At 53.3% G+C, this 20,292-nt stretch overlaps 2 protein-coding genes across 6 annotated transcripts in view; one reads left to right on the top strand and one right to left on the bottom strand.

Moving 5' to 3' along the window:
- The window catches only part of HMG20A (high mobility group 20A), a 194,620-nt gene extending 189,237 nt beyond the window's left edge, over positions 1-5,383 (top strand). For 3 of the 4 annotated variants that reach the window (XR_010305318.1, XR_010305320.1, XR_010305317.1), the window contains 3 exons: positions 2,336-2,474; positions 2,936-3,139; positions 5,297-5,383. The gene's annotated coding sequence lies outside the window, so the exon portion shown is untranslated. The remainder of the gene's footprint in view (positions 1-2,335; positions 2,475-2,935; positions 3,140-5,296) is intronic. The other variant, XR_010305319.1, reaches the window with a different exon arrangement.
- A 2,874-nt stretch (positions 5,384-8,257) lies between these two features.
- LINGO1 (leucine rich repeat and Ig domain containing 1) overlaps positions 8,258-20,292 on the bottom strand; it is an 82,364-nt gene continuing 70,329 nt past the window's right edge. For both annotated transcript variants that reach the window (XM_064157300.1, XM_064157299.1), the window contains one exon: positions 8,258-10,675. In XM_064157300.1, coding sequence (XP_064013370.1) covers positions 8,822-10,663 — 1,842 coding nt within the window. In that variant the 5' untranslated portion in view covers positions 10,664-10,675 and the 3' untranslated portion in view covers positions 8,258-8,821. The remainder of the gene's footprint in view (positions 10,676-20,292) is intronic.

The following is a 20,292-nucleotide window of genomic DNA, read 5'->3' as shown; positions in this document are numbered from 1 at the left end:
GATGCAGACCTTCCCCATCTCCTAAACCCTCATGCAAGAGAAAGATGAAGGTTTCAATCTTCACCAAGCCTGTGACCCTGGGTATGGTAAGGACACATCCAGTGGGTGATGGACACCTTATAGCTCACCTCTGTGGACCATTGAGGAGGAGCTGTGGCTGGTTGAGGGTTGGGTTTGCTTTCCTCAGCACAGCCTGCCCAAAGTGCAGCTTCCTGCATGGATAAAGACACCTGCACCCTTTGTCAGGGTCCTGCTATTTGAAAGGTGCCTTCAGGTTTGATATAGGCAATTAGGACTCCCTTTTCACCTCTTCTTCCCTGTCCCTTCTGTGGTTGTGGATCTGAGGCACTGGAAAACTGTAAGAAGAGTGAAACAAACCTATAAGGGCCACAAAGTACTTGTCAGGGGCTCTGACATCATGTAGAGTCTCCCTGAGGTCCTTTGCAGGTCAATCTTAGGATGAGACTTAACTTGTCCTTTGCAACAGGCAGCAGTCCTCATCACGGGTGAGGGCAGGAAGGGAGGGTTGAGGACAGGTAGGGTGCGCTGAAGACAGGAGGGGGCTCTCAGCCAGGCTCAGTGTGAGCAGGAGGCTCTTCTGAAGAGATAGAACAATGCTCCCCTCCCCACACCCTGTCCCACCTTCTACAGGAGGCAGCAAACTCTGCTCCTCCACCAGTAGCTGGGGACATCTAGTCAGGCTTCTGGCATGGTGCCTCAGGTCTCTGAGGGAGATGCAGGAGCTGAGTGTCAGATCGTCATTAAACATCATTAGGAAGTGACAAAGCTGTGTGGAGCACTTCAGGCAGACAGTGGCTGGAGGAGGGACTGCTTACAGTGCCTGGGAAAGGAGTGAGTGGTGAAGGTCAGTGATGCCTCATGCTGGGCTGCCTCTGACTGTCTCCTCCTCATCTCCTTGAGGAGGCAGGAGGAACAGGTGTTTCCTCAGGGAGGCACAACACAGGTTTGCAGGGAACCCTTTCATGTAATCAGGGGACTTCAGTATGCCCAAGCATGGGGTTTCCAAGATGGTCTGTGCATGAGGAAGGAGGACCTGTGCAGCCTCCAGATCCTCCTTGTCTTGTATCATCCAGTTCTTTCTGGACTCCAACATGGGACAGGGCAGATTCCTGACTATCATGGTGGAGCTGGCCAGCAGAAGGGCTGCTTTATCATAGAATCATAGAATCAAGCAGGTTGGAAGAGACCTCCAAGCTCATCCAGTCCAACCTAGCACCCAGCCCTAGCCAATCAACTAGACCACGGCACTAAGTGCCCCAGCCAGGCTTTTCTTGAACATCTCCAGGCACAGTGACTCCACCACTTCCCTGGGCAGCCCATTCCAACGCCAATCACTCTATCTGTGAAGAGATCTCTTCTACCCAGCAGAGTCAACTGGAAAAGAGATTTTGCAAATACTGTTTTCTTGCCAGCTCTTCTCCATTCTCAGTGCTAGCTCTCCCCTTGAGAGAGCTGGTCCTCATGGACCACTGGGAAGGCAGCACCCAAACCAGCAGCCCCAGCACCTCTGGAAAAGCTGCCTGCTTGCTTCTGTGCCTGGATAGCTGTGCAGCTCTGGGGAGGAGCTGTCTTTAGTGGCAGGGACACAAACCCAGAATGCCAGAAAACACTGGTCTGAGGAGTGAGATGGAAGCAGAGGCAGCCCTGGTGAGCATGCCCGGAGTGGGAGCCAAGGGATGGCAAAGTCGTGTAATCATCTGCTTGCAGCAATTGCAGGCCGTCAGCAGAGCAGCTCGACACTTGCTTGTGTTCAAGGCGAGATGCCCTAGTTTTGTGCTTTCTGTGGAGTCCCTAATTATTCCTCAGTCTTTGTAGTGAGCTAATTAGTTTCGCAGCTCACAGAGCTGGGGAACACTGATAGGCTTGGGAAGCGCAAGCTTCAGGGATGAGGAGGAGCAGAGAGCTGGTGGGAGATGGTTGACTGGCAGATGGGAATGGCTGGGAGCAGGGCAGGGTTTGGGGAGCTGATGGATGATGGTCTGGGAAGGATGATGGAAGAGGGAAGAGCCATAATCTCTTGTCAGGCGAGGAGCTGGAGTGTAACGACAGGAGGAACAGCACTGAAGCGGCAGGCGGTAATTGAGGGGTTTGGTGCTGTGGGGAGGGAGTTCTTAAGAGAGATGGGTGGTGGGAGAGTGACAGCAGAGCCCATTGCAGGGCTCAGGGTGTGGGAGCCCACACGGAGGAGTGCACTTCCACACCAGGGCAGGGCAGCAGCTACCTTTTGCTGTGGGCAGCTGCCTGCCCTGGGATGCTGCTGGCTCTTGGGCTTGCAGGACTGGAATGTTTCCTGACTGTCCCATCTCTTTTCTAGCTTAGTGGTGACACCGAGGAGCTCTGCTGGAATTGACCGGCCTGATCCCTGCCACATGGAGCAGCTGATCCCCAAGCTGGATGCTCATCTTCCTGGCAGATCAGAGCTGGTTCTTTGGGAGAGAGCCACCACAGTGAAGGTAACCTGCAGGGATACCTAGCTCTGTCATGCTTCCACTGCTCTGGCTTCTCCATGTACGTGGGTGCCTTGTGGCTCTGACACATGGCTGTGCTCCAGAGACCGTGCTCCCTGCACCTGCCCCACGAGCCTGAGGAGCACGAAGGTCTCATTCCTGCTCTCGGTGCTGTGAGGAAGTTCCTAGTGGCCACCAAGTGCAGCGTGTGACAACTCTGAAGTGCCCAGGTGGCCCTGGATTTATTAGGGTATTATACTACTAGTGCTGCAAATGGTGTCATCTGTCTTCTAAACTTTGCACCTTATTTCAGGGAGAGAATTTAGTATATCCAGGCAATATGCTGTAGTTTTAGCATATGATAAAGCCCTGCTGGGAAGTGTAGTTTTATTGATTTTGTTATTAAAGTGCCACTGGAATAAATTTGCTCATTTGAATGAAATGTCTTATTACCTGCATCGTAACAGGCACATGATGAAATCTCTGGAGGCGCTTGGAGCTACCTGCTGCCTGCCTGGTGATGGGGGAGCTGAGACGGAGCAGCTGACAGGGACCCACAGCTGCCACCCTGCGCAGCCCAGGCTGGGTCCTGCCACGACCCTCAACACCCACCTGAGCCTGCCAGGCAACTGCTCAGAAAGCTCAGGATGGGAACAAATTGCAGTGGTGAGGTCTATATTGTTCTTCTGATCCTTTGCTCAAGTTGTTTTAAGGGCAATTGAGGAACATTTTTTTTCCTCCATTTTTAAGATGTTGTTTTAAAGGGAATTGAGGAAAAATCTCATTCACAGGGCAGTATTTGTTTAGTACCACCAGTTATGGGGGTGGATAGAGAAATGAACCATTCCCCATTACACTGGCACCTAACTGCAGGGCCCATGCTTTCCAGTGAAAATTTGGTTGTCTTCAGTCTTGCAGATTATGGAGAAGAAGAAAAAGGCCTAGTAAAATTTATAGGGTTTAATCATGACCTGATAGAATCACAGTAAATCTATCATCAGATAGGGGCTCAGATATGGACCCAAGGGGGGAAAAAAGGAGGAAAGCAATTGGCCTGTTTTTACCTGGAGATAACCATGGTGGGGACAGGGAGAAGGGGAGCAGGTCTGGCCCCCTAGCCTCTTCCTCTGGGGTGATGAGCCTCCACACCTCAAAGCTTTTCTCCTCTCCTGTGTTCTGCAAAAACCTAGTAGCAGGATCAGCACCGCAAAGGCCACTCCATGTCTCACGGCCAACGGGCCAGGCAAGGCTGGGGAACATGTGGTGAACGAGGGCAGGAGGAGGTGGGGAAAGGGGGACAAAGCAGGACGGTGCTGGGGGAGGGAGGGAAAGGAGAAAGGAGAAAAAGAGCCAAAGGCCAGAGGTCTTTCTCCTTGCTGTGGCAGAAGCAGGATGAGACCCTGCCAGGTGAGGTATGGGGAAGAAATGCTTATGCTGTGGGCAGCACAGATGCAGCAGGCAGGGAAGTGCACCTGACAGAGAGAAATGGCAGGAGAGCAAGGGAGAAACACAGGAGGCAGAAAGCATTTTAAAAATAATAAAAAAAAAAGAGAGAGAGAGAGATAAGGAAGAAAAAAGGGAGAGAGTAAAAAATTGACTCTGAAGCAGAGATAAGAGAGGGAGGGCAGTTAGTGAGAGAAGGAGTAAAATTAAGTGCGATAAGGCTTGATAGAAATGGGGGAAGGCAGCACAGCCAGGGCCTGCAGGCAGAGAGCCGGTGGGGGTGGGGGGCTGTGGGGTGCAGGGAGGTGAAGGCCAGCCCAGCCTCTGTCCTCTGGTCACCCTCACCCCTGCCTAGGCCAAGGTGTCTGTGTCAAGCATGGCATTTTGTGCCACTCTCCATGCCTCTGATGGTTGGGGGAGGGGAGCTGAGCGGGCGTGAGAATTGATGAGGAGGATAGAGGAGCTGGCAGGTATAAATGTCCCTCCTGCAGGCTGCTCGTAACTCTGCTCCTGCCTCGCCAGCAGAAGGGAAGAGTCAGGCACCTGCCAGCCAGGGCCCATGGCAGTGGGGGAAATGTGGAGCCCGGTGTGGAGAGAAGTGTTTGTGATGGGTGATGTGCCCAAACTGGGAGCACTGAATAACAACTCCCTTCTTGGTTCCGCCCCACCCCCTTCCTCTTTTAAGATGTTTAATAAATTGCTTTGTATTTAGCTGTAATTCCAAAGAAACAAGTGCAAAGTGCTGTCAAGCTCTGACACACAGCCCGTGGTTACCTGAAGAGCAATGCCTGAACCCAGCCCCTGCTCTCTCACCCCTGATTAAATGGCAATAGAAGCATTCTGTACATTTCAGCCAAGCAGACAAAGAGAGGTTATTCTTTGGAGGTTCCCCCACCCCCCATCTTTACCAGCCATGAAAATTGCTGAGATGCTGACCACTCTGAGATGCTCTTCTTCTGCTCCATCCATCTGTTTTAATCACATGGTGACTGAAAATACACAAAATATTCTCCAGTTCACAAAGCACAGCAGATTAAAAAACATCAGAGTGAGTAATAAACTGTGTGGCAGGCAGCAGTGCCACAGAGCACCAGGCAAACAGGCTAATAGGGCACTCGGAGCCACAGCAACAGGTTTCCAGCCTGGAAGGGTTTTGAGCAGCAAAGGTGGTGGGTCTGGGTGTCAGGTCCTGGGCTGGGAAAGTCCTGTGCTAGGGCAGCCTGAGATGTTCCACAGAAAGAAAAATCATTTTCTCTCTCCTCCTATTTTTTTATTTGAGCTTCTTTTTAACAGTGGCAGACCCAGTTCCTCCCTGTGGGCCTTGCTGGACTTGATTTTTAGTATTTTTTTTGAGATCTGCATTGAATTAACTCTTTTAATTACAGCATTAGAAAAGAATAACTGGAGCCAGTTAAGAAGCTCTTTCACCCTGACGTGTTAGTATCTGGAGACCCCCCTCTCTGCCTCGCTGCTCTCTGGTGAGTTGTTGATTGAGTTACCGTCAGTCCTGGCAACAAGGCTTTAAGTGCAGTCTCTGCACCTGTCTTGTTGCTGTCCATGGCTTTCTTGGGTTCAGCACTTCCTCTGGAGCTTTGGTGCATCCCTGCCTCTCCCAGGGGCTGCTCCTGGCCACCACTTGGGGTTCATCTGTGATGCAGGCGGAGCCCAGCAGCTGCCTTCAGCTTCAGGTCTAGGTTTGGGTGTTGCTGTTTGTGGTTTTCTATTTATTTAGGTCCCTAAAAACTGTTGGCTAAACACTGGTGGGAGGAGAAGCTTACAGAAAAAAAAAAATGCTTTACTTTTAAAAGGCAAAACAAAAGCAAAAGGTTTTGCATGTGTTTTTTCTAGAAAGAAGGAAAGAAAGAAAGAAACAAAAGGTTTAGTTTCAAAGTTATAAAGGAAAGACAGGTTAGAGATGAGAAGCTAACAAATCAAAGCTCCTGAAGCCTGCTGAGGAGAAGGAAGCACAAAATGTTTTGTTTGAAGATGAGTAGAAAGCTGAAACCAGCAAAGAATACCCCCTCCCCGTGAGCACAGATGTTTCAGGTTGGCTCCTCTAGATAGGCACATTGCTGGAAGAAAAGCAAACCCATTCCTTCCCCTGTCAGCACTCCAGGTTCCTGTCACCTGTGTTTTAATCATCTCATAGTGACTTTGATCTCCGAAGACTCCTTAAGTCCTTTGCAGATCAAGCATGCATATCTGAGCTCATCCACCTCAGAGATGCCACCAAGCCTGGGTGGACCAAGAAGCTGCTGGCCAGTGCAGTGCCACCAGTCCTGGTGGCAGCTGTGAAGGACTGGGAGCACCTGCTGCTTCAGGGATACTGATGGCAACCTCTCGCGCCCCTGTGACCAGTGTTTGCTGGGATATTTTGGGATCCTAGCACAGACAAAGGCTGTTGGGCTGCACTGGGGTCCCCAGGCTGTGGGACCACCTCTGTTTCTTCCATGGAAAGGCCCCATGGAAGGGTTTGACTGTGGCCTTCCCCTTGCTCTGTGCCTTTTTGAGTTTGAGAAGAGGGCACAAACCAACCGGGCTGAGGCTGAGCTGGTTTGATAGTGCTTCTCTTATTTTCCAAGCTGGGCTTGAAACATCTCTTCCCCTATCACTCTCTGTCTCTCAGTTGCACTCTCTCACTCCGTGGTCATCCCCTCCCCAGTTTGCTGCTTTTCATTCAATTGCCAGAGGACATTTTTGTTCTGGAGCTTTCTGTACCTGTGCCATATCTCACAGCTGGAGGTGGCTCTGGTGGTGGGGCAGGGTGGCACTGTCACACCTCATCCTCAGGGAATGCATAGGTCAGGACAACCCTGCCTGGGGACCACGTTATCCCCCATTCCTGCCCTATTCCTCTTGGAAACAGTGCAGCATTCTTCCAGAGCCCCATATGCCAAGTAGCATGACTGAGCAAAGGGAGGTCACTGCCTGCTGACCAGACACCCTGGTAACAGGCTAGTGCCAGGGCAGCCAGAACACCTCCCTGCTTTTCTCTGGCTCAGTCTGTCCAAGTGGTACTCTAGAAATGTATGGAAGTTCATTTTTTAAGACAAGGTCTTCTGCAAGCCTGGAAGCTAAATTCCCTCAGACGTGCCTGCTTGGAACTCTGGCTGCCAGTGCTCAGGTCTGAAAACCACCAGAGAGTCTTTATGGGCAGGTGGGGAGCAATGTGGGACCTGCTGGGTACAAGAGCCCTGAGGCATACCCAAGCAGCAAGGAACTGCTTGGGCACTGTCGGCCTGTGCTACCAGCAAGGGAAGTGCAGCATGCCTGCCCACAGGGACAGCTGTCCATAGCACCAGAGTTGCTCCACTAGGGAGGGGACACCACTGTGCTGCTGGCAAAGGCCAGCAGAAAGCAGTGGGATTCCCAGGTACCCCTAGCACCACCCTGACAAAGCCAGGTCCTGCTGGCTCTCAGCCTGAGAATGCAGGCACAGCAGGCACAGCGAGCTGCAGCTCTATGACAGGGCTTCACATGCTCCTCACAGAGCAGCAGACAGGTGGACACAGCCCTGCCGTGTTCAGCACTGTGACCTCGCTCCCTTGGGTGTTGGGGGTGACTGGAGGAACATGCTGTAAAACCACAGCTGCTCCCTGGGGGGAAAAAGCCAAACTTCTCTAGATGCTGGGCAGGGCCCAAGACACAGCCAGAAGCACCTCAGGGGAGGGAGCATGAAACTTCAGAGTCAGCTGGAGACACAGAATCATAGAATCGTAGAATCAGTCTGCTGAAGTACAGCATCCCTTAATCACAGACCCCATAAGAGTTTTGTCTCCCCAGTGACCAGCTCCTGTGTGGAGCCCAGCTGGGAGTCCAGCATGCAGCCTTGCTCCTGGGTTGGAGCTGTAGATGGGTCTCCATGAAGAAGGCAAGAAAGAATCAGAGGATGAAAGCATCCTGTGACTCACAGCCAGCTAACAGTCTCCTTTCTGGGCTGTAGTGTGTCTGCTTAGATTTGATCAGGGGTTTGGTTTTGAAATCATAGAATCACAGAATCAGTCAGGGTTGGAAGGGACCACAAGGATCATCTAGTTCCAACCCCCCCTACCATGGGCAGGGACACCCTACCCTAGATCAGGCTGCCCACAGCCTCATCCAGCCTGGCCTTAATACCTCTAGGCATGGGGCCTCAACCACCTCTCTGGGCAACCCATTCCAGGCTCTCACCATTCTCATGCTGAACAACTTCCTCCTTGTGTTCGGTCTGAACCTACCCACCTCCAGCTTTGCTCCATTCCCCCTGGCCTGGGGCTGTCCTTGGTGAAGTGGCTGGGCAGTGAGCGCTCAGCCAGAGGTACGGCATTGGACAGATCAAGAAGTCAAGCTTTTGCATTCCAACTATCTATAGGAAATAGGGTTTTTTTATTATTTCAAGTTTTCATAAAAATCCATAATTATTGAAATCAAAGTTACAGAAGAAAGTTTGTAACTTTTTATTGATTTTATTTCTTTTTTTTTCTTTCCTTTTTTTTTGTTTTTTATTTCCCCCTCCCCCCCCTTTCCGTTATAATTTTTTTTTTCCCCTCCCTCTCAGAGTTAGATCTGACACCAGAGTCCATCAGACAGAGTCCTTACAAACACAGGAGTCCTGAAGACATCAGCTGGATGTTTTCCTGGTATAAAGAAGAGGAGGAGCAAGAGGTGGTGACGGTGCAGGTGCAGTGGGTTGGGCAAGGGGCGGAGGGGGCGGTGGGAGGAGAGAGGTCGGTATGTTTGTAGCAATGTTTTTTTTTTTCAATTACTTTTTATTTGTTCCTTTGTTCTGGTTCTGTTTTGATTTTTAAAAAACAAACAAACGAAAAAAAAAAACAACAACGAAAGAAAGGGAAAAAAAAACAAACAACCCAAAAAAAACAACCCAAACCACAACCAACCAACACCATTATTATTTGCAAACCGTTGCCTGCTCAAATCATTTTCATGTTGAACTTGCGCGGCGCGTCGGCAGAGCTGATGCCCGCGTCGGACTTGCGCGGCACGTACTCGATCTCGATGTTGTGCTTGGTGTTGCCTTTCCCCCGGCTCCACAGGAAGAGGAGCACCAGACAGAAGAGCACGACGCCCAGGAAGGAAATGAAGCCCATGGTGGTGGCAATGATGAGAGTCTTGATGTCAAAGGGGAAAGGCACGGTGGCGCGCGTGCTGTTGGCATCGCTCTCGTTGGGCTGGTTGGAGATGAACGCGAAGGTTTTGTTGGGCTGGTGGGGCCAGTCTGGGGAGTAGCTGCGCACGTGCAGGTGGGCCAGCATGGTGTCGTTGCCACCCGCGTTGCTGGCAATGCATAGGTAGGTGCCATTGTCCTGGATCTGGGCGTAGCGCACCTCCAGCGTGCCGTCAGGGAAGACAGTGAGCCGCCCGTTGGTTTTGGTAGAGATGAGGTGCTTGCGGGGAGACAGCCACATGATGGTGGGAGGTGGGTCTCCATCGGCCCGGCAGACGAAGTGGACTGTGTGGCCTTCGTCCACAAAGATCTGCTGAGGTTTGCGGTCCCGTATCCGTGCTCGGCGGCAGGTGAAGTAGTTGGGCAGGAGGACGTCGGGGAAGTCTTTGAACTCCTTGCCCTGGACAAACTCGGGTGTGGCGCAGGTGGGCTGCTGCTTGTTGAAGTTCAACCTCCATCGCCGCCGGAAAACCCAGAGCAGGCGGCAGTCGCAGGCTAAGGGGTTGTTGTCAAGGATAAGCGTCTCCAGGTTGCCCACCGAGTGGAAAGCTGACTCCTCCAGGGTGGTCAGCAAATTTCCTGACACGTTCAGGATGCGCAGGTAATTGAGGCCGCGGAAGGCAAAGGGCTCAACCGTGGTGAGCTGCCCTCCTACCAGCTGGATCTCCTGCAGCCTGAGCAGGTCGTGGAGCATGGAGCCCTCGATGGTGACAATGGGGTTGTAGGACAGGTTCAGGAACCGGAGGTAAACCAAGTGCCTCACCGACACGTATGGGATGGATGTCAGGTTGCAGTGGGTGATGGACAAGGAGGTCAGGTTCAACCCATAGAGGCAGTTGGATGTCATAGTATCCAGATAGGGCCAGTGTGAGATCTCAAGGACCTTGAGCCGGTACAGCCTCTTGAATGAGTAATCCCGGATGGTGTTGATGTTCAGGTGGCGCAGCCGCAGCACGATCAAGCCGTGAAGGTGAGACAGGGCCTCCGTGGGGATGGAGGTCAGGTTGCATTTCTCCAGGGTCAGCTGCTCCAGGCTGTTGAGACCACTGAAGGCCCGGTGGGAGATGTAGACAAGGTCATTGTCACCCACCTCCAAAGACTTCAGGTTGTACAAGTCCTGGAACATGTAGTCTAAGAGGATCACAATTTTGTTCTCACTAATGTCTAGCTTGGTGAGGTTGCTGAGTCCAGTAAACACCCCCAAGGGGATCAGCTTGAGTCTGTTACTCCTGAGCCCCAGCGTCCTGAGGTTGAAGAGGTTGTTGAAAGCCCCAGGTTCAATGGCACTGATAATGTTCTCATTTAGCTCCAGCTCTTCCAGGTGAGGGTAGTTGGCAAATTCATCCTGGTTGAGTGTCTTGATGCGGTTCTTGCCCAAGTCCAACAGCTTGGTCTCAGTTGGGATCCCCTCTGGCACGACCATGAACCGCTTCCGGTGGCACAGGACGGCACGCTCCTGGGCAGAGCACTCGCAGCGCGGCGGGCAGCCTGTGGCAGAGCCGGACAGGATGGATCCCAGCATCAGCAGGAGAATCGGCTGCCAGCAGGCCAGGATTGGGCTGCGCATACTCGCCTCCCCAGCTACCATCCTATCTCTCACCTGCAGGTAACAGGGGAGAGAAAGACCAAGGTGGTGTGAGAAAAAAACAGGCAGGGCCACGGCACAAGGCTTACCCTTCTAGGAGAGCTGATGCGGAGGCGAGAGGCACCGCCAAGGCAGGAGCAGAGGCTCTTATTTTCCAGCTGAAATCCAGCCCTTTGGCTACAGGACCATCTCTCCTCCCCACCCCCCTACTTTCCACTGGATGACTGAACGTGCACAGACTTTGAGTGGAAAGCCTTGAGGAATCCGTGTCAGACAGACCTCGCTGCCTCGGCTCCTTAAAAAAAATAATTTAATACTAAACACATCCATCTACAGCCTATTTTAAGCGCTTGAAATTATTCTGGTCCCTGTAGATGGAGCCTGAATATAAAGGCTGCTTTGCAAACACAAGAGCTGAGCATGGGATTGAGTATCTGGGGGAACCCTGCTGGGGGTCAGATAGGAGCCGCGTGTCTGAGTGGGGAGCAATGGGGATGGCTCCCTGGGAGCCGGCCCCTTTCCTCCCAAGCTCCTCCAGGCTCCAGAGCAGTCTGGGCTTGGTGTCCTCGCCCTGGGATGAGTCTCTTGCTGCTGGACCATGCCTGCCTGCAAGGTGAAGCCCCACGGTGCGCCCCTCTGAGAAACAGCAACTGCTCATGCAGCTACAAAGCAAGCGTAGGCTGATGAGATCTGTGGGGTAAGGAGGTCTGTGGAGTATGAAAGTCTATGGGGTAATGGAATTCATGTGTTAAGGAGATCTGTGGGATAAGAGAGTCTGTGGAGTAAGAAAGCCTATGGAATAATGGGATTCATGTGTTAAGGAGATCTGTGGGCTAAGAGAGCCTGCAGAGTAAGAAAGTCTATGGGATAATGGGATTTGTGTGTTAAGGAGATCTGTGGGCTAAGGAATCTGTGGAGTAATGGGATCAATGGGATAAAAGAATCTATGGGGTAAGGGAGTTTGTGATGTAAGGGAGTCTATGGGGTAAGGTGTGTGGAGTAAGCAGGTCTCTGGAGTAATGGAGTCTGTAGGGTAAGAGGGTCTGTCTGGTAAAGAGATCTGTGAGATAAGGGAGTCTGTGGGTTAAGGGAGTCAGTGGGGTTAAGAAGGATCTGTGGGATAAGGGAGTCAGTGGGGTAAGGGCATCTGCCTGCTCTCAGCTAGGAAGGACCTAGTCTCCCATTGCCTTTCCCAGGAGAGCTGGGACACCTCTGCGGGAGTCATGCTCTGCCTTGTGCCCTGTCCCCCAACCACCCCAGCGCATCAGCAGGCAGAAGTGAGCATTCCCCGCCACACTGCCTCCCTTGCATCTATTTCTTGTTGCTGAAGCTGTTAGAAGGGATCAGATCATATTAATATTGCATATTAGCTGTAGAGCTACTCCGGACCGTGTTTATATCTATTGTTATGTGCGCGCTCCGTGTTGCTCCCACTACTGCTATTTATGGCTATCACTGGATCCACTCAATGCATTACTTCCACTGGCTCTGTTTGTATCCATCATTATCTATCCTGTACATTACTGCTCCGGCTCTATTTATGGGTCTGGTATGCATTCTGTGCATGGCTTCCGCTGCCTTGCTTTATAGCCAGCATTTCATACAAATATATGACCCAAATACAACTCCTGCTCCCACCCCCCCCGGCCTCAAATTGGTCAAAAATCTTTTTGCAAGATGCAAGGATGAGAAATGATGGACTGGCCAAAAACACATCCACCAGCACCATCTCTGAAAACACCAGGCCTCGGTGCACCAACCAAGTGGCTGGAGGTCAGTCTCGTCTCTCCGGTATCAGATGATACAGAACAAGAGAAAATGGCCTGAAATTCTGCCAGGGGAGGGTTAGGTTGGAGATTAGATTCCTGCAAGAGTGGTCAGGCATTGTGACAGGTTGCCCAGGAAGACAGGTGGTCAGAAAACATGTGGACGTGGCACTTTGGAGCACAGTTTAGTGGCCATGGTGGTGTTGGGTTGATGGTCAGACTGGATGATCTCAAAGGGCTTTTCCTTCCTTAAGGATTCATTGATTCTGTGACTCAGTCTGCGAGGTGCCAGTGCCCCAGCAGCAAGCCTCCTGTGGTTTCCCCCCAGTCTGCTGTCTTTCTCTGTCCCCTTTCCCTGCTGCCTCTGCAGTGGGGCTGCTTCCTGGGGATCATCCAAAGCACACCACCCCCAGAGTGGAAGGGTGCAGTGCCAAGAGCTGATTCCACACAGCTCCCCTGGCAGTGCTGCCAAGCTCCTTCCTGCCCATCCCAGTCCAGTGGAAACATTTCAGTGGGTTCACTTGGGCCTGGGCCAGGCAGCAAAGAGCCATTTGCTGGGTATTTACAATCCATCATCCTCCGTGTCATCAACTCCCTGGTGCTGACAGCGCTGGGCAGCCTTACAAACACAAGCTGGGCAGCTGCTACCACTGGGATGCCACTAGGCTGGGACCTGCTGGAGGGACGTGCCTGCACTTGGGGACAGGATGGCAGCACCATTTGGCAGCTCTCAGGCAAAGGGCAGCACTGGATTTGCACCGAAGGCTGTGGCACAGCCTGGGCCAGGGCTGAGCTGCTGGGATCCTCCATGCTGCCCTGTGCTCCCCTTCCTCCTGCCCATGAGGAGCTGGTGGCACTGCTGCTGCCCAGCCTGTTTGCCAATGCAGGCAGCTTGAGCGCGGCCTCCCTCGGCCGGCGTTCCTCAGAAACCAATTCCCACTCCTCGCAGCCGTGCTGAGAAAGCCATCAAAGGAAGCCAAACACTGCATGCAAAACAAAATACAGTCAAGAGGCTTAATTATCCCAGCGCTGAAAAGACCTCAGCTCATTAGAGTGCCAGGCAGCCAGCCTTATTTGGCCATGTGCTGAGCTGGAATTCCAGCTCTGCTTGCGCGTGCAGCCACGCGTGGGTCCCTGCTGGGCATGGGGAGGAGGCCAGAGCGCAATTCCACTGCCCCACGCATGGCTCCCACCTCAACCCAGTCCTCCCCTGGGCCAAATTCTGCCTCTCCACCAGCAGGAAGGGGATTGCAGCTGCAACGCATCCAGCCCTGTGCTGTGGTCCTCACACACTGCTCGGTGGAGGGGCATCAGCCAGGGCTGCTGGGAGCGATGCGGTGATGGTGATGGCAAAAATCTAAGCAGAGAGGTGGTGGAAGAATGAGGCGAAAGCCACATGGGGTTAGAGAGACAAGCCAAGCCCACTTGTGTGGAGTTAAAGTCTAGACACACCTCGCATGTCATTAGTTTTCAGCTAAATTTAAATCTGTGATAAATACAACCCCTGACAAAAACATCTGTAATCTTAATAGCCAGAGTCACGGAACAGCTCTGAGAGAAAGACAATGAATAAGCTGAAAAATACTGGGCTAAGATGAGCTTTAAATCACCTCTGCTTCCCATTTACTTTGGGCTGTTTAGGAGAGGAATGATTGTGCCTCAAGGTGAGGTGGATATTAAGAGGTGCCTTCCAAAAATTACTCAGATGGTGAGGTTTGTGTGTACTGAGGTCAACAACTCACAGGTGGCTTCACATGCCCCCGAGAGGCTGAGCTCGTGTCACATCAGCCAGACGCACCCCAAAGTTAGGGATGTCCTTTCAGCCATTCTGTGCCTGATGCCACATGGTGCCCTGCACTTGGGGCCATGGATGCCAGCTGGGTGAGGGACTGCAGCCATCTCAGATGGGCTTGGATGACTCCAGGGAGAGAGTTTGGTATCACCTGGGGAGAGACAGAGGTGGCTGCTCCCAACAGTTGCTGCCTGCAGGAAACCAGGGAATGATGGAGACGAAACACCATCAAGGGCTTTCCAAAATTTGAAGCCCTCCCATATTTACACTGAGGGCTGTGAACCATGCTGGAGTCATGGCCCCAGCAGGAGCTGCCAGGCAGGATCAGGCCACATGATGGTGATGCAGAGGCCAGGCCAGCCCACGGAGAGCCGCAGCCCTCTGGCATGGCCGCGGCTCTCACTTCTCACGCTAAAACCCAATTGATAAGAAAGGAGCAGCTGCCAGACTCACTGCCTGTAGGCCACGAGCAAACCAGTGCAGACCAAAGCAGAAGTCATGCCCAGAGCCACGGCGTCCACTGACCCCTGTCCTCACCACCCTGCTGCCTAGGGACAAGGGCTTTGACGTGCAGTGCCTCTGGGGGAAGACTCAGCCCGAGAGGCGCAGATGGGCCCACTGCAGCCACACTGCCTTGGTGCTAAATGCAGCAGGACCTGCTGAGTGTCTCTGGCTGGGAGCAGCACTGGGAGGAAAGAGCTGCTCTGGGACTGAACTGTGTTCAGTTTTGGGCTCCCCAGTTTAAGGAGGGACAGGGATCTGCTGGAGAGGGCCTAGCGGAGGGCTATGCAGATGATTAGGGGACTGGAGGGCATGGCTTATGAGAGGCCGCGGGACCTGGGGCTGTTTAGTCTGGAGAAGAGAAGACTTAGAGGGGATAGGCTCTGCTTACTGCTCCCTGGCATAGGACAAGGAGCAATGGGTGTAAATTGCAGCAAGAGGTTCCACCTCAGCACAAGGGGAAACTTCTTCACTGTAGAGGTCACAGAGCACTGGCACAGGCTGCCCAGGGAGGTCGTGAAGTCCCCTTCTCTGGAGCCTTTCAAGGCCTGTCTGGATGTGTTCCTGTGTGATCTGTGTTAGATAGGATTGTCCTGCTCTGACAGGGTGGGGTTGAACTCAATTAGCTCCTTGGGTCCCTTCCAACCCCTAATATCCTGTGATCCTGTGACCTGTGCCTAGCATTGCAGCCTAGGGATGAGCTGGAGTGCTGATGTGCATAGGGTTCTCATCACGATGAGCACAGGCTGCCCTGGCATGGGGGAGCCAAACCCAAGTGATGACACAGGAGGAAGCCCAGGCTTGGCACTTGGCTTTGCTCCCCAAGAGGTGGACAGCACACCTGGCCATGCCCTCTGCTGTTACTGCTGCCCCTGGGCTGTGCCGTGCTCATTGCCCCACAGGAATGCCCAGAGGCTGCGGCCAGGCTGGTGTTCCTTGGCACCATGAGAGTGAACCAGCAGCAAAAATCCCTGTGTCAGCTCTCACCCCAGCTGGCAGCCATAAATTACAAGGGAGACAGTCACCCTTGAACCAGATGCTTTTGAGAGCATCAGATGACAACAGGCAATTTAGGACAAAGCAAGCCGTACCCCCAGCGAGGGGGGTCACAGTGCTGTGGAGGCTCAGCAGAGCTGGAGAACACATCCCCCACCCCATTCATCCTGTGCTCTGGGGCATGCAGACAGGGGACACGGGTAGGGGCACAGGTTAGCCATAGGCTCACCTGCATCTCTGCTCTGCCAGTTTTGCACAAAGCTGCTGAGACACAGCCTGCAGAGTCTCCTCTGAGCTGCTCCAGCTAAATCAAATTTTATTGAACTTGACTACGTTTTAGAGATAAAGACTCCAGGTTTACAAATAAATATTTAACAACCTTTCCTGCTGCTAAAAGAGTTGCTTATCCAGACCCCAGGCTCTGCACTAAGTGTTCCTGTAGCTATCTGCAGAGCAGCAAAACAAAGGGAGATGCTTTAATTTGCCAAACACGTTCCTGCCCGTTTCCTCCTCTCTCCATCATTCCCCTGCGTCCAGCATGAGTCTGTGGGCCCTTCAGCTTTGTCTCTCCTTCCTCCCCACCCCACCTGCTCCCCCTGACTCCTTCTTTCCCTAGTCACTGGAGAACAGGTGTTGCCTCCTCCCCAGTGCCCAGGGATGCTCAGGCATCTGTGGGAACAGGGGCCAGAGCACACAGGCTGAAGTGGGTGGTTTTCCTCCTGGCACCATGCTGCTTCACACGTGTAAAATGAAACCAGAAAGAGCCTAAAGCATGCTCTGAGTGCTGCCAGGGCTAGCTGGTGGGCAGTAGAGGGGGTGGTTGAAGATGCAGCTCTGGCCTGTGAGCCTCAGCAATGGCTTGGATTGTTAACAAAGGACATGAGAACAGACTGCCCTGTGTCCTGGCCTGGTCCCAGTTCCTCCAGAAGCAGCACAGGAGGGTATGAGAAATGGAGGAGAAATGGGCAGAAGCTGAGCCTCACTCAGCGTGATGGGGACACAAAAGCAAGTCATGCAAAGCTATGAGCCACAGCACGTTAGCCAGCAAGGAGACCACCCCCAGGCCCCTGGGCTGCCCAGGGTCACCAGCTCCTGCTGCTCACATGAGGTGTGACTCTCCAGCCCAGAGCTTCTGCTCAGCCTTCTGAAGTATCTGCTTTCAGCTGCTCCCAGGCAGGAGCCTGGAATAGGCATGCGGCAACCTGATCTGCTCTGGCAGTTGCTCTCAGGTGGTAAAAGAGCACAAAGAAGTATTCAAGATGCAAAGCCCCTTCTGGCACCAACACTGCCAGGCTGGCACGAGACACCTGCAGCAGCCATCCTGCTGAGGCATTTCCTCCTGGCCAACAGGCTCGTCCACCCAAAATGTGCCCCCAGCACCACAGGAGACAGAGCCAGAGAAGCACCAAAGGCAAAAATGTCAGGCATTGGAAGAGGCTGCTCAGTGAAGTGGTGGAGTCACCATCCCTGAAGGTGTTCAAAAAGTACGTGGACATGGCACTTTAGGATGTGGTTTAGTGGGCATAGTGGTGGTGACAGTTGGACTTGATGATCTTGGATGTCGTTTCCAACCTTAATAATTCTATGGAAAGGGGAGGGGGCTGCATAGGGGAGAAGAGCTCTGCGGTAGGCTGAGGGGCTGGGATGCTGGAAGGCAGAGGCTTTGGTGCAGCTGTCCACTGGCTTATCTCTGGGCTAGGGATATGCTGAAAGCCCACGCAGGTACAGATATGCATGGAGGGACAACCAGCCATGGCCCAGAGCCAGCCTGGGGAGTGGTATTTCAGGCTCAGCAAGCAGGTTATTGGAGCAGGGCAATGGGAAGGAGATCCCGGTCATCTCTGCAGGATGTGGAAGCTGAAAGCAGTTTCACTGAAGCTGTTTCTTGCTGCGATCACACCTGTGCAGAAGCTGCTCACCCTCCTCGCACCTTTGCTCCTCCAAGTTTGACGGCTTTTCGCTCTCTTTGGCTGCACACACTTCAGTGCCCCATCAGCAAAGAAAACATCCTGACAAGTGATCAATAAGTAATTGCACAGGCAGCTGTGGATGCTGGAGGTGTAAAGCCCTGAGCGAGCAAGAGAGGAATGAGGAGTGTAGGGGTGCAGCACAGCGTGGAGCTTGGGTTGGGCACCAGCTACGCTCCTCTGCTCATCAGCTGAGCTGGCCAGGACCCAGCCTGGCCCACTGCGGCCACTGCTGCCAGGCAGTTCAACACTCCAGCATCAGGAGAGCTGGGGGGTGGCTGATGTCTTTCTGCTGGTGAGGCAAAGAGCAGGAGAGCTGTGCTTGCTGGGGTTGTATCTTCCAAGGGTTGGCCTTAGGAATGCATACTGGAGATGTTTAGGGCTGGGTGAACAGGAGGCTGCTGTGCACTGGGATGCTGGGAAGGGCATGCCCCAGTTAGTCGAATGGGGCTTCTCCTCTTGCTTGATTTTGCCAAATCCTTGGCATTCCTGTCTCTGTGGATGTGGACTGGGCCACTGGGATGTTTTATGCACTCAGTTGAAGGTACCCAGCTCAGCAGGCACTCAAGCAATGAGCAAGTACTGGGGTGAAGACACATTGGTGCAGCATCAGGGTCTCTGTAGATGTTTTTATCTCCCTCCCTGTAGCTGTGACAAGAGGATGGGAAATAAGCCCTGGGCTCCTCTGAGGGCTACAGAAATACTTGCACCAGAGAGAGGGAAGAAAGGTCTGTCCCGAGACTGTCTTCTGGGAGAGCCACCAGGGTCACCATAACATTATGAAGGCACCCCCTGAGGTCTGCCCCAGCACGCCAGCAAGGCACTGTGGGGTAAGGCTGTCCCCAGAGCACTCCCGTGGGGAGTGCAGGACAACCACCCTCTGCACTCCCCTGAGATCCCCAGGAGCACTCAGAGCAGCCCCAGCACTGGTGAGGGCACTGCAACAGGTCCTGTCTTGGGCAGCAGTGTGGATTTGCGTCTGGAAGGTGGGGGATGGCTCTTCATGGCCCTGGTGCTGCTGGGGTGGCTCAGCACAGCTCAGCACGGCTCAGCCCGCTGTTGCAGCGCTGCTGAATCAGCCAGAGAGCAGCTGCACGGTGCCTCTGCTAGACCCTGTGCTTGTGTCAGAGGCAGAACGCCACCTGATGTAGCAGAAAAGCGTCTGGTACAAAGTCACCCTGCTGCCAGAGCAGGTTTCCTCCAGCTCAGGAGCAGATGGCCTGTCTGTGTGGGCTCGCCTCGATGGCTGATCTGCTCGCCGTCGGCTTCCTGCTTCCCCAGACCCTTGCATCAGCCCCCGAGGATGGCTCCTGTGCTGTGGCCAGTGCCAATGTCCCAGCAGTGAGGTGGGCAGGTCCTGCCAGACTGAGCTGCTGCTCATGGTGATCCCTGTGCACAAGCCACCTCTGGGCACGAAGGGCCTGGCAGGGGCAGCTGCTCCCTCTCCAATGCTCCCTGTTTGGGATGTCCCATGCCCTCCAGCCACAAGCCTTTGCATAAAGGTGTCTCGTGGCTCTGCAGCACCCTGGAGCTCTGCTCAGCTCCCAGGGCAAGGCTGGAGCACCTGTCAGCTCCAGCATCAGCAAAGCAGTACCACAAGATAGGGGAGATAGGGGAGCACCTCTGGTACCTTCTGCCCTTCCTTACCCAGGGCTGGCTCAGCAGGAGAACAAATGCCAAATCAGCCCAACACTGTGGTCCCATGAACAGACTCCAAAGGACCCTAAGGGTGACATCACTGAAGCTTTGTGATATGACCCCCTCTAACAGCCACGAGTCCAAGCCACTATGTCCCTGCCACTGTGTGAAGATGGAAATCCCAAATCAAATTCCCAAACACTAGGCAGCTGCAGCAAGTGGGGACCAGTGAGCATGTCCAGAGCCTGCAGTGCTCCAGGGCAACACTGCTGCCAGGAACCAGTCATTGTAGAGTTACATAACGATTGGACTCCATGATCTCAAAGGTCTTCTCCAACTGAAACCATTTTATGGGTCTATGGTCTTTGCTCAATTTAAACTTAGACTGCACACAGAGCATTGCTTCTGTTCCCATGCCACACCTCTTCAGTAGCCCTGCAACCAGTGCAGGACAGCTAGCTAAGTACAAGTGCTGCTGCATCTTCCCCTGGCAACTTCTGGGATAATAGCAAAAGGGCTTTGGAGGACATCAAGCCAGCGACTTCACTGACTCCAGGGAAACCTGCTGATTTACCTCCTTTCAGGACCAGCCCTGATATTTTTATACTGCTGCCTAAAATAGGTGGCCTCGGAAGCCTTCCTGGAGAGGCCAACTGCAGCCCAGCCCAGCCTGGATTGGCACTGTGACACCCCATGGGCAGGACAAGCCATATGGGGAGCCAAGGGCATGTGTGTGCTGTGCTGCCAGGACCAACGGCCCCATATCCATGTCCCATTTTCAGGGAATGGAATCATGGGATGCATTAGGTTGGAAGAGACCCTCAAAGGTCACCTTGTGTGAGGACTCTGGGGCACAGCGAGGCAGCAGGCTTGGGCAGGGGCGTGGAGCTGCGACACACCAAAGTCCCACTCCTCTCCATCCACCTCCTCTCCCAGTGCTTTCCCATCCCAGTCATTCTTCTCACTCACATA

This window comes from Pogoniulus pusillus, chromosome 17 (genome assembly GCF_015220805.1).
Source record: "Pogoniulus pusillus isolate bPogPus1 chromosome 17, bPogPus1.pri, whole genome shotgun sequence".
In the NCBI taxonomy this organism is placed as follows: domain Eukaryota; kingdom Metazoa; phylum Chordata; class Aves; order Piciformes; family Lybiidae; genus Pogoniulus; species Pogoniulus pusillus.
The sequence above is the reverse complement of the archived record's forward strand: the minus strand, read 5'-3'. Positions and strand labels throughout refer to the sequence as shown.